The 13,276-nt window shown below is 41.6% G+C and overlaps 1 protein-coding gene and 1 long non-coding RNA gene across 44 annotated transcripts in view; both read left to right on the top strand.

Annotated features, from left to right (window-relative positions):
* The window catches only part of PUM2 (pumilio RNA binding family member 2), a 63,986-nt gene that overhangs the window by 16,039 nt on the left and 34,671 nt on the right, over window positions 1–13,276 (top strand). For 15 of the 43 annotated variants that reach the window (XM_083730012.1, XM_083730005.1, XM_083730002.1 and 12 more), the window contains 7 exons: window positions 1,550–1,655; window positions 1,849–2,036; window positions 3,570–3,745; window positions 5,540–5,813; window positions 7,988–8,081; window positions 8,560–8,682; window positions 10,548–10,690. In XM_083730012.1, the coding sequence (XP_083586138.1) occupies window positions 1,550–1,655; window positions 1,849–2,036; window positions 3,570–3,745; window positions 5,540–5,813; window positions 7,988–8,081; window positions 8,560–8,682; window positions 10,548–10,690 (1,104 nt within the window). The remainder of the gene's footprint in view (window positions 1–1,549; window positions 1,656–1,848; window positions 2,037–3,569; window positions 3,746–5,539; window positions 5,814–7,987; window positions 8,082–8,559; window positions 8,683–10,547; window positions 10,691–13,276) is intronic. The other 28 variants (XM_083730013.1, XM_083730006.1, XM_083730023.1 and 25 more) reach the window with 6 other exon arrangements.
* Window positions 10,859–13,030, top strand: LOC310840810. Its single transcript, XR_014562161.1, has 3 exons — window positions 10,859–11,462; window positions 11,806–12,174; window positions 12,315–13,030. It is a non-coding gene; the product is annotated as an uncharacterized lncRNA (long non-coding RNA).

Raw genomic sequence — 13,276 nt, 5'->3', positions numbered from 1 at the left:
TGAGTTCTTCAAGCCACAGTTTTCAAGATCCGAAATGATAGTACAATGTCTCCAAATATGCTGGTGCTTGTGGCAAAGGTGAAATACTAAAGTGTACTAATATCTTCACCTTTTGCTTCCTGTTCTACACTTTTAAACGAACCTAGAGCTCTTCCTCAGTTCATTGGAATGTTTACGTGAAAATTACTGGGTAGAGGTATATCAGTTTTAAATGAGGTACTGTTAATATTGGCAAGCACTCAGAGAAAGCAAACATTGCTTATATTATGCAGAATGGCATCTGTTTCAGTTGGACACATGCACAGGGTTCCAGCAAGTATTTTTTCTTTAAACCGGAACATTTTAATGTATTGAAATAGCTGACATATTTTCCTGGATTTAGAATTAGTAACTTGGAAACCTCATGTCTATACAGAATGATAATGCTAAATAAAGCTCAGAGTAAGGAATTCAGTGTTGTGCTAAAGTGATTGTTTTGACACCACCACCCCCCCCAGCCACGTTTGGGGAAGGAGGGGAGAAAACCCTATTGTGCAAACGTAGTCCTGTCACACAGCTTCTGCTGACAGGACTCATAAGTTTACTGCTGCCCCATATCTCTGACTTTTGATTTTAGAGACATGCTTGGAAAGGGCTGCATGTTGAGTGCTAGCAGTTTAGATTCATCCAGGGTGATCAAATCATCCCACCCCAGCCTTTTTGAATTAGTTACTTGGAAACCCCAGGTCTATATAGAAAAAGATGCTAACTGAATTTCAAATATTGCCTGAAAGCCAGATCAGTTTACATACTTTTAATGAGTGAATGCTGAGAATTGCAGCCATTTGTGTATAACACTTTTTAAGACTGAGAGTAGCAAGATTTTTATAAGAATTGCACCTGACAAAGAGTAGCATGGATCACTTTGTACAAACAAGTTTTATGTCTGAATGGAAAATAATCCTTCGGAAGCAGCCTTGGCTGAAGGGACCAGTGCATCTTTATTTTTTTGGAGCTTTTTATAGGTGTTACATTCTCCATGGCCCTAAAGTAGCAGGTATCTGGCATGTATACTGGTGCTGAAGTGTAATATGTATTAGACATGTTTCTGGTTTGATTTTCATTAAAATGTATTTCAGTTTGGATAGGTAAGGAACTAACCTGTAATGCTGCAGTTCTGTGCATTTTGTCCTGTTTAATTTAGATGTTATTAAATCAGGTACCTGGAGATAGGGTTGAAGTCTTAATTACAAACTATGCAAAGTGGGAATCTATGACCCTGTTTGACTCTCATCAGACTAGGCCACTAGGTCAGAGATAATGGGAGTTGTAGCTGAACTGCATCTGGAGGACCACAGGTTTCCCATCCTTTTTCTAAAGTTTTATGTACTAATGCATGCTAGTACTAAATTTAGCAAGGTTCACTTATAATGGGCTATACCACTGCTTCACTCTCCTAAACACCTCCTGTTAAGCAAAGCATGCCTGTTCCACTGGTTTGTGTCAGCACCAGTTTACAAATAAACTGAAAATTAACCAGTTTTAACTGTGGTATATCCTTTTTAAATAGCTGCTACCTGCCAAAAAATTTTGGGAACCAGATGATCCAGCAAAGGATGGACAAAAAGGCATATTCCTTGGTGATGAATGGAGAGAAACTGCCTGGGGAGCACCTCGTAAGTGATGTGCATTTAAGGAACTTATGGTCAGAAATCACTTGGGAAAGAAATTACTGGGGGAAGGAATCACACTCATTATGCTTTAGTGATCTAAACAAGCTCACTGAACAAAGTGTCATTAACTTAAGCATTTAAAAACTTTATATATATTCATGCAAGTAACACTTTTGTTTTTGTTTTTTTAAAACAGACCACTCTATGTCTCAGCCTATTATGGTTCAGAGAAAGCCTGGACATGTTTTTCATGGAAACAGTGAAGTGAATGCTGTCTTATCTCCTCGATCAGAGAGTGGTGGCCTTGGCGTGAGCATGGTAGAATATGTGTTAAGTTCTTCTCCAGCGGATAAATTGGACTCCCGATTTAGAAAAGGAGCTTTTGTAAGTAACTTGGTTACATCAACAAAATATTAGACCATCCTAAGCTGGATCCCCCATTAGACTGCACTGGTTCCAAATCAGTATTAATAAGAAGTTGGACTAGCAAACTTTGGTTCCCATTCTGACCTGTGGGAAGCAGTGTATTGTGTTAACATGATTATTTCCTGTAGGGCATTTGAGCATATATGTAGACAATAATTGTGTATGCATAACCGCATGAGTCTCTGCTTGTATGAAATTCAGTTTCATGGAAAAATTTATTTACTTCCAAATAATAGCTGTGTTTAGAAGCTCCATATGGGACACGTTACACATATGGAACAGGCTCCCTTGGGAGGTGGTGGACTCTCCTTCCTTGGAGGTTTTTAAGCAGAGGTTGGATGGCCATCTGTTATGGATGTTTAGCTGAGATTCCTGCATTGCAGGGGGTTGGACTAGATGAACTCCTAAGATTCTATGTGTTCACCAGGGTATAAACTATTTGACATTTTTATTCGTATTCAGCTGAAAGTTGTATTTTATTTAACACTTCCATATTTACGGAGAACAGTCAGTAAAGAAAAAATAATAGGTATGAAAATAAGTTTCATCCCACAGCTTCATGACAGTGGGTTAGATACAGAGATTCCATGAGGGGAGTTGATTTTTACCAATTTTCTCCTGCTTGTCCCCCCTCTCTCAAATCAGTTTTGAAAGGTTGGCAGAAGACCTTATTGAACCTTGTGGGAGGAGGCTACAGGTGGGAGAAGGTAGAAGGTGAATCAGCAAAAATTTCCTTCCCTCTGTGTGTACGGGATTCTCTTAGATCACCAGCTCTTCCACGGATGAAAAGGGCTACACTGCTTTAGCAAAAGTTGGACTTTTTCCTTTGAGTGAAGATGCTCTCAGGTTGGATTTGAGCTTCCTCTAATGCTTGGAGGCAGGATTGCAGCTGAACAGAACATTTTGCCAGAGCAAAGAATCTCACCTATACACTCATGGGGTCTGGACTCTATACTGGCAGTAACTGACCAGGAATGTGTGGATAGCTTGATGAAAGAGTTGACACATTATGTGGCAGCTTGAAAGAGGCAAGTTCCATCCCAGGGATCATTAGGCAATAGTTGAAAATATTTCCTAATACAACCAGAGAAAAATAGTTTGTTTCTTTGTGGTGTTACTTGTTTCTTATGTTGGGTGGATGCAACTTGGACAGTTGTGTAAACTTGTGGGACCTAGCCAATTGGGAGCAAAACTCTGATTCAACTGTAATCCTGTCCTCAGATGCTAGAGGGAGCTCACATCCCACCTGAGATATATAAAAAAAAAATCATTGAAAGGAAAATACTTTTTGCAGGTAAGCCCAGCAGTTCTTTCTGTTTATCCCAGCAGTTTGCTTTCATGCTTGTTTTGTATAAGACTGAAACTTCCTCAATCAAGGTATATTACTGAGTGTTAATATGAATCAGTGTGCAGTATAACATAGAATTAGATTGTTTTGTGGTGGTGCTCTTGCATTTTGTCAAATTCAGAATCAAACATTCTTTTCTTTAGGGCACTAGAGAAGCTGAAACAGATGGACCTGAGAAAGGAGACCAGAAAGGCAAGGCTTCTCCATTTGAGGAGGACAAAAACAGAGATCTTAAACAAGGAGATGATGATGATGATGTTACTAAAATAAATGGCAGAGGTTTGCCAAATGGAATGGATGCTGACTGCAAAGATTTTAAGTAGGCATTTACATTTTTCTAAAGATACAAAGTATATTTTTTAAGAAATAAAAATTCTGAGTTTCATTTTCATATGGATGATTCAAGTCCTACCTTCCTATTTTGCATAATACTCAGCCTCTTGCATGCACCCTCTCTCTCTCTCTCTCTCTCTCTCTCTCTCTCTCTGAATTCACCTTAAATAGACAGGTCATCTTTAAATAGTTTAAAGTTCTATTTGTGTAGGCTATAAAACAAGTCGAAAGGCTTTGCTGTTCTAAGGTTGTCTTAAAGCCATCATAGATGCTTGGCGAGCCAAATAAATGGCTGGGGGACATAGGAGAGTCTGTCTCCATATTTCACTTTGGCTTGTTTGACTACTGTATTAGAAGTTTGTGGGTATGATTTTGGCCGCTCCCTGTTCAATGATCCTTCTACGTGGGCCACCAGCATGTCTACTCTGTGGCAATATGCTTGACTGATCCCCTGTTCTACTTTGCTTTGGTTTGTGCACACAAGTTGTCTATCCAGATCTTTCTATTTAATGCTCCCCAGCCAGGATCACTCTTGCTGCTGGCCTGCCTCTCTTTCCCCCTCTTCACACATTTGATGTGTTTAGATCTTCACTCGTATGTAATTGACAGGATTCTTTACCATGTCCCAAGAGCCTCAGTTGCCTTCTGATGTGTGTGCACTGGCTGAAGGAAATTTCTAGGCGGGTGAGGCAGCTTTACCAGCAGTGTCAAAAACTTTGCAATATATCTGGGGCAATGTAAGGATCTAAAAGAACCCTAGCTCCAAGGTGAGCACGTGCTTGATCTCCAGTGGGGAAATGAGTAAGAGGTTTAGGCACATCTGGAGCGACATAGAGGAACTTTGAGTTCTGTTCCTTTAAGCTAGAGACCTATTGGAGCAGGGACAGCTTTTGCCAGGGTCTACTTGGCCTCTGTATGTTGAAAAGGGCAAGAAGGGGTTATGCAGGAAGCTCTTTTGGGTGGGTGGCTGATGACAACTAGAATTATTATTAATAATAATAATACCCCGCCCATCTGGCTGGGTTTCCCCAGCCACTCTAGGCTGCTCCCTGCAGAATATTAAAAACACGATAAAACATCAAACATTAAAAACTTCCCTAAACAGGGCTGCCAGTGGTCTTCCAGGTGAACAGATGAAGAGGCCTTGATTACAGTCTTTCTCTCTATATATACTGCAGTCTGGTGGAGTGGCTGTTGCTGGATAACAGTTGAAGAGCAAGAGAAATAGGGTGGAGTTGACTTCTCAGCAGAGCTTATAGAATAGCTCTTCTTAATCTCCCCCTCTACGTTCTCTCTACCATCTGCACTTGTTGCTTTCCATGTTAAATGGAGTCCCCCCCATTAGACCACTCTGTTCTGTCCACAATATTTGTCCATTCACTTCAGATACAGTAGTGATAAGAGCATCCTGCAACAAAATGTTGCAGAGTATCCTTTCTGACAGGAGTGCTACAATATGGGCTCAATTCACTCTTTCTCTCCTATTCCCAGCTTTCTTTTCTGGTTGACTTTTAACATTCTCTGGCTCCTGAAGGCCATCAGTCCTCATTGGGCTGTTTCTGTAGTTAACCACCTGAGCTTGCTGTTATAGAGACTAATTCTTTTCGTTTCCAAACATAATCCCAGCATTTCAAACTGTTCTGTTAATGCCATTCAGCCCAGCTGTATGCTGTTTCCCCTAGATCAGGCAACTACAGCTGATACTAATTAAAGAAGCATTTTCACAAATGCTGTTGTTTAAGCAATGAAGCTGACATCTATTTTGCATTCTTTTCCTAAGCAGTCGTACTCCTGGAAGTCGGCAAGCCTCCCCAACTGAAGTAACTGAGCGTCTGGGGCCGAACCCAAGCGCTGCTGAAGGATTGGCTTCCCTTCCTAATCCTGCAACCCACAAGCCACTGGTGGAAGAATTTTCAAACTCTGAATCTCAGAATTTGGATGCTATGGAACAAGTGGGTCTTGATTCTCTGCAGTTTGATTATCCTGGAAATCAGGTACAAATGGACTCTTCAGGAGCTACTGTGGGACTCTTTGATTACAATTCACAGCAGCAGGTTAGTGTTTTTATACAGCCACATTAAAAAGTGGAACGACAACATTTTGGCAATCACAGGCTGCCACTGAAAATTGCAGCTTCGTAGAGATTTATTCCCACGTTCTTACCTATGTCCTGGAGTCATGGTTAGTTCCCAACATCAGTTCTGCATCATTGGCTGGTAGGGAAGCTAAAAATGTGATCACCTTAGGACATGGCTATATTTGACTGCATGTTTTTTTTTTTTTAAATAATATTTATTAAGATTTTCAGAAATACAGAAAGAAAAGATTAAAATACATTCAAAGCCTTATTTTCATACACCCACTTTCCGGGACTCCCTCTTTCCCCCACCCCTACCATATTCCCCTATCGTATTGTTGGCTCCACAAGCTCTCAGTTCTAATTAAAACTTAGTTTGTTTAAACCATTAGTCGAATTTAAGTTTAAATTTGTACAATCCCCATCAATACCCTTACTAACAAAACAAAAGTTCTTTCCCCAGGGCCCACCCCCTTTCCATTCCACAATTTCCCTTTTTTTTAATGATAAAGACACCCCACACAATAGAAATATAAGAAAATAAAAAATAGAAAGTATAGTAAGTAAAAGAAAACCAATTCAGAAAATAGTTGACAAGCCTTTGGATTCTATTTCTCCCCCCCCCCCCCCCCGTCCCCGGTTTAGTTTCCCCCTGACCACCAATCCATGTTGTCTGCCTGGAATTTTTAAAGTCCATAAATCACATTTTTCCCCCAACTCCTTGCTGGCTTTTTCTTTTTATAATTATTTTTAGAGTTATTTTTAAACCATTTAGCATCAAATCTTTAATAACGCTCCCCCTATTGTTCTTTCCAAGTTGTAGTCCAGTTTCCTCTTGTTCCGCTGCTAAAACGTTCTAGTTCAGAAATTTAGTAAGTCTGCAGGGGTTATTGTTATTCAGGAACAAAAACTTGCGTTCAGTCCCTTCCTTTCTTCAATAGAAAATTCTATTGTCTCCTTTAGCTGGACACCCTGTAGACACAATATTGTTTCCGTTTTGCAGCTTTCCCAGAAGATAACCAGTCCTGTAAAATTCCGATGGTATTTTTCCACTTACGACCTTCTTTGTAATGTCCCGAAGCTCCTCTAGGGGATTATTGTAACTTTGTTTCCTCTAGTCCAAAAGTCCGAATGTTATCCATGTTTTCGCCATTTTGTATCCAAGTTTTAACGGGTTGTAACTAATTGTAACAAAATTTAACCAGCAAAGTCCTCGTATTAAGGTCCTCTTTGAATTTCCGACTTTGACAGCTACTTTGACAGCTGTCAAAATCTCCTTCGCTTTTCGCCAGGCTCTCTCCTCAATCACCCCGGTTCCCAGGGGGGGGGGGGTACGTTTTCCTTCTCCCTCAATTCTTCCTCCAGCACAGTTCTTGTAATTTCCCATCGTGGAATTCTTAGTTTTAATCAGCAATAGAATTCTTTTTGGACCTTGGTTTCCCAGTCCTTGTTTTGGAAGGTTTACAGTAGGGAGGGGGACTGACTTCCTTTTTGGATCCCCCCCCGCTCGTATCAAATCCGAAATTTTTTTTCTTTTTTTCTCCTTTTAAACCCGGTTTCCAAATTACTCACGGGTTGTTGTTGAAAGTCCGAATTCTCAATGGAAGAAGTCAGCGCTCTCCGCCGGATGGCATGCGGCTTCGCTCGGCAGGGATAGCGGCGGACTCAAAGCACCACGCTTCTCCCCGGCACCCGATCCGTAGCCTTTAAAAAGGCTCCTTCACGAGTCGGGAGGGCGCTAGCGGTGCCAGCCGAGTCTCCATGTCCACGGCCTCCGTGGCCGTGGTTTTTAAGGGTCCCCGCATCGCCGGTGCGGTAGGACCCAGCCCCTGCCGAGCAGGCTCCCTCCGGGGCTCGGAGGGAGTCCGCCATTCGGCGATGGCGCCAACCCGGAAGTCTATATTTGACTGCATGTTAACAGTAAAAGATCAGAAGCTTGCAACACAGAGCTGCCTATTTTTCTTTTTTTACTGTAGTCCCATGCTTATTATAATGTGATATTGCTTAAGAATGAATTACACCTGAATTTAAACTTCATACATGGTACTATGGATCTTGGACAATCCTGTGAATGCATCTACACACAGTTGGTTTTTAAATTCTGATGTGGGATTGTTGCTAAAATTAAAAGGTTTAAATTGTTGTTCTTAGCTTTTTCAGAGGACTAACCCTCTCACTGTCCAGCAGTTAACAGCAGCTCAGCAGCAACAATACGCATTGGCAGCGGCACAGCAACCACACATAGGTGAGACATTTTCCCAAGCTTATTTACTTAAATTTCAAGCTTAAGAAACTGGCAATGTATGATTGCTGCTTTTCTTTTAATTAAAAGCTTGCTAATTTGGGCAGACCTTTTGACAAACTTGGAATTTTCATTGCTTAAAAGTGAAGTTCTAAAGGTATAGTAATAATAATTTAAAAAGCTGCTGTTCTGGCAGTGTGATACATTTTAAAAAAGTATTTGGTTTTATAAATTTAGTTTTATAGAAATGGCAGCAGTAGCTTGGGACTATGGTATGAATTAAAGTAGAGCATGAACCTGACAGTTAATGAGAGAAGTGAGAGATACTTTAGTCTTAATTACCTTTTGAAGCCTCTTCAAGAACAGGTGGCATAAATTTCTAAAGCTAATGCGTTTACAATTTGAATAATGTAATGGTGTGGGTGTGTGTTTGTGTGGTGTCTTGTTTTTGGTGAAATTGAACTTTTTGTTACTGTAACAGGTGTATTTTCGGCAGGCTTGGCTCCAGCTGCTTTTGTGCCAAACCCATACATTATCAGTGCTGCTCCACCGGGTGCTGACCCATACACGGCAGCAGGCTTAGCTGCAGCAGCTACATTAGCAGGTAAGAAACTACCATCGCTCAAGTTAATTACAACAATCTCTTTTTCTCTAGAAATTTGAAAACTTTAGTGTTTGGGCACAAACCATCAAAAACGCACAAGAAGGTTGAAATACAGTCATACCTCGGCTCCTGAATGCCTTTGGAGTCGTTCCAATTTTCGAATGTTCTTTTGGAAGCTGAACATCCGACTGGGCTTCTGTGGCTTCTGATTGGCTGCAGGAGCTTCCTGCAGCCAGTCAGAAGCCGCGCTTTGGTTTTCAAACGCTTCAGAAGGCGAACAGACTTCTGGAACGGATTCTGTTCAACTTCTGAGGTACGACTGAGAAGTGGGAGTAGATAGACAGTGGTGCCTTGGTTCTCAAACGGCTTAGTTGTCAAACAAATTGGCTCCTAAATGCTGCAAACCCGGAAGTATGTTTTCTGGTTTGTGAGTGTTTTTCGGAAGCTGAACGTCCGATGTGGCTTCCAATTGAGTGCAGGAAGCTCTTGTAGCCGCGCCTTGGGTTTTGAACTGTTTTGGGAGTTGAACAGACTCCTGGAATGGATTCAGTTCGAGAACCAAGGTACCACTGTATACTATACACTTGACTCTGACTTTATTCTGGTTTGAATAGCTAGTAGCCCTTAAAGGATGAGGAGATGGCAAACTGTGATGGCAACAGTCTCTCATGGATGTGCAAATTTGCCCCTTCTTAGAAGCTTAAATAGCTACCTTAAGGCATGGTTTTGCTGCCTGGGGGAATTGGTATGCTGGGTGCGAATAAAGCATTGTGGCAGATTGCAAGGCTGATTGTACTTCCTAGCACTTTGAGTCCATGCATGCATGATCCAAATAGTTTAGAAGATATATCAAATAGCTAATTTTCATAGTACCACAGCCATGAGAGAGCATGAACATTTAAAAAATGCTCTTATTTAGGAGTGATTTTTTTAAAAATTGTGATGATAATCAAATGATATGAGAGGTTCTGTAGGATTTAGTAGAGCTCTGTTTGTACAATACCACCGTCTTTGGACCACAGGTTGTTCTGTTAACGGTTTTTGCATGTCTGCTATATCTCACATCCAGTTCTCCAGTTCTTTCCTCACTCACGTTACATGAGTTCTGGAGCTTGTGTAACTCTGAGAGGAGAGGATCATGGGACACTTGCCGCTATCTGAATTGTTGGGGTTCTGTGTTGCACTTCCAAGTCAGATATACAGTAGCACCTTGGCTTACGTTACCCTCAGGTAACGTAAATTTTGGATTGTGAAAGCGGCAACCCCAGAAGTGTTTCACCGCGCGTGCATGCTCAGAAGCACTCTACCACGCTGCATGCATCGCAGAAGCTGTCCCTCCGGTTGCGGAAACCTGGATCTGATCAGAGCTCTGGAACGGATTCCGTCCGCAACCGGAGGTACCACTGTACTGAAGATGAGTGAAGTAACATGTTCATTAGTTCTTACAGGGATGGCTCTTTAGGGCTCCTGCTCCTGTGCAGAAGAGAATTGTTTCCAATATATTAAGTGGTGTAGGCTGTTTTTTATATATAAGAAGAAAGGTGTTAACTCTTGGTATACCCCTTCTTATTTGTCTCTTTGCTGTGCTTGCTTATCTCTCTGTGGGAGGGTAATTCTTTTCCTCCCTCTTCTCATCAGAGGGTGAGAATGGTCCTCTTGGAATATTTACAGGGAGGAAGGGGGAAAATCTGTCCTGGGGGAGGAGTTCTGCTTTCAGGTATGTGTGCAGAGATTCCCTTTTGGCGTAGGATACTGGGTTTGTTTATACGTGTGGTTTTCACACAACAGAGTTAGCACTGATCACGAGGCTTTTGAGGAGAGACTGTAAATATTTGCGTGTAAAGCCATTTTTTTCGTTTTGTTAGGGCCAGCAGTGGTCCCTCCTCAATATTATGGAGTTCCTTGGGGAGTGTATCCAGCCAACTTGTTTCAGCAGCAAGCAGCAGCTGCAGCAAACAACACAGCCAATCAACAGGCTGCGTCACAGGCACAACAAGGCCAGCAACAGGTAAGCTGGGTGGACACACCTGAGGAGTTAATATATCTGTCTGCTCATGCAGTTTTATTGAATGCGATGCGTATTGTTGAATAAAAAATAATGGTATATCTAACAGTGCACAGTTTATGCGTTTGCCAGTCTATTCAGATCATAAGCTTAATTTTGTCAGTGTATTTCATTATCAAATCAGCAGATATCAGTTCTCTCCGCTGAGGGATGAGGGCAGCTCATCCCTCAGAGATGGGGGAAAGCCTCTATTCAGGTTAAAAATTTAGTTTGCCTTCTGAACTACAAAGGTCAGTGTAAAGTTTATAACTAGAAAGACAGGCCTCTCCTTTTGCTTTTTAGTTGGCTTTGTTATTGGGGTAGGCAGGCTTCAGCTGAGTTAAGTGTTGCGAGTTTGCCTGCCAAAATAACAGCAACAAATCAGCAAAGCCCAAATTGAGAAGGGAACAGAGAGGCCAGTATGAAACAAGCTGTCAGGATGTCTCCTACTTAAACCTCCCACCTGCTTAAAATGTTAGTGCTGGCTCTGAAGGGAAAAGCCTCCTCCTGTTGACCCCCATCCCCACTTTGCCTCTACCCACATATGTCGGAAGGAAATGTAGTTGAGGAGCATTGCCCTCAGGACAGCTGAGTACCACCACCTCTTTTTCATGTCCTGCGTGGACCAGAAATTGTGTGTGCTCTGCCACTGCAACTCTCACTTCTCCACCTAGCAAGGACCACAACGCAGTCTGTGTCAGCAATGCAGTGGCATAATGCAATGCAGACATCCTAGGTGGTAGTAGTAATAATAATAATAATAATAATAATAATAATAATAATAATAATAATAATTTATTATTTATACCCCGCCCATCTGGCTGAGTTTCCCCAGCCACTCTGAGCGGCTCCCAATCAAATGTTAAAAACAGTACAGCATAAAATATTAAAAACTTCCTTGACAGCCTTCAAATGTCTTTTAAAGATAGGATAGCTACTTATTTAATTCACATCTGAAGGGAGGGTGTTTCACAGGGTGGGCGCCACTACCAAGAAGGCCCTCTGTCTGGTTCCCTGTAACCTCACTTCTCGCAATGAGGGAACCACCAGAAGACCCTCGGCGCTGGATCTCAGTGTAGGTAACATCTTCAAGGAATCCTGAAGACAAAGCTTGGGTTCCCTAGAGGGAGGCACATCTGGAACCCAAGATGGCCGCCACTATTAATTTCCTGTGCAGAAATACACTCCTCCATCCACAAGCCGCATAGGGGAAAGACCATTTCCTTTATCTCTTTAAAAACTACATTCCCAGAGTATGCAGTTGCTAGGTGCAATTGGGGTGGCTGGAACATGAAAACAGGCCTATCTTTACAAGGTGGCAAGGAGTCTAGCTTGTCTCCTAGTTTTGAGTAATATACAGTGTTGCCTGGTTCCTTGGGTAACAAGAAAGGTGTGATATGGAGTAGTTGCAAGAGCCACTATGCTAAAAAGAATCTGTTAAGCCAGTGGTTCTCAACTTGTGGGTCCCCAGATGTTGTTGGACTACAACTCCCATCATCCCTGAGATCTGACCTTGCTAGCTAGGGGTGATGGGAGTTGTAGTTCAACAACATCTGGAGACCCACATGTTGAGAAAGGCTTTGTTAAGCCAACCATGTACGCCTTGAGAAGGGGCACCATGTTTAGGAACTTCAGAACACAATATAACAAGTATTTATTTTGGCAGGGCCATCCAGATTGTGGGAAAGCTGCCATATTGAACAACAGTGGATTTCTAGCTAAAAGCATTCTTGGGCAGTATTTGGCTACGTTTTACTTAGCTAAGAGCTAACCCAGTAAAATTAAGGACCTAACTTAGTCATGTTTCTTAAGTTCAGTGGTTACTTCAATTGCATACCATCCCATATCTCATGAAGCACATAGGAAGCTTCAGTGAGCAGAGATAAGAGTTGGATGACTTTCTGGACAATGAGTTGCAATATGTTCAGTAATAGTATAATAGTAAAATTATCTCAACTTGCAACATAGTGATACTAGTACTATGCTTTGCTTACGAGCAAAATTGTCCTTATTTAAATTCATTAAGGATATTTGAAATGAAATTAAAAAAAACCCTTAATTATACATTCCAGTGAAATTTGCGTTTGACTTGGATATTTAGAACAAAACACGGGCAATTGCAGGGTGTGTTCTTTCGATAGCAAAATCAGTACCAGAATGTGGAACCTCTGTTTACGAGCATCTCAGAAGTTGAATGCTTTGGCTTTCTAATGCCAAAAGCCTGGAAGTAACTGCTTCAGATTTTGAATGAATTTCGGAAGCTGAACGTCCCACGTGGCTTCCATTTTGAGTTTCCCTATTTTATTGAGGCTTCCGCTTTGGTTTTCAAACGTTTCAGAAGTCGGAATGGTCTTTTGCAATGGATTAAGTTCAAAAACTGAGGTTTCACTGTACCTTGCTCACTACAAGGTTCAAATTGAAGCTTAGGAGCACAGTCTGGTTCATACTGAGTATGCTTGATACTGGTAATACAGTAAGGAGCCATGGTTAAAGGTGGTAGTAAGAATTTTCATAAGCGGAGAGGCACTGGTGAATGGAGTATGTCATTGC

This window comes from Podarcis gaigeae, assembly GCF_964106915.1.
Source record: "Podarcis gaigeae genome assembly, chromosome: 3".
NCBI classification, from domain to species: Eukaryota; Metazoa; Chordata; class Lepidosauria; order Squamata; family Lacertidae; genus Podarcis; species Podarcis gaigeae.
Note: the sequence above shows the minus strand (reverse complement) of the source record. Positions and strands in the feature narration are given on the sequence as shown.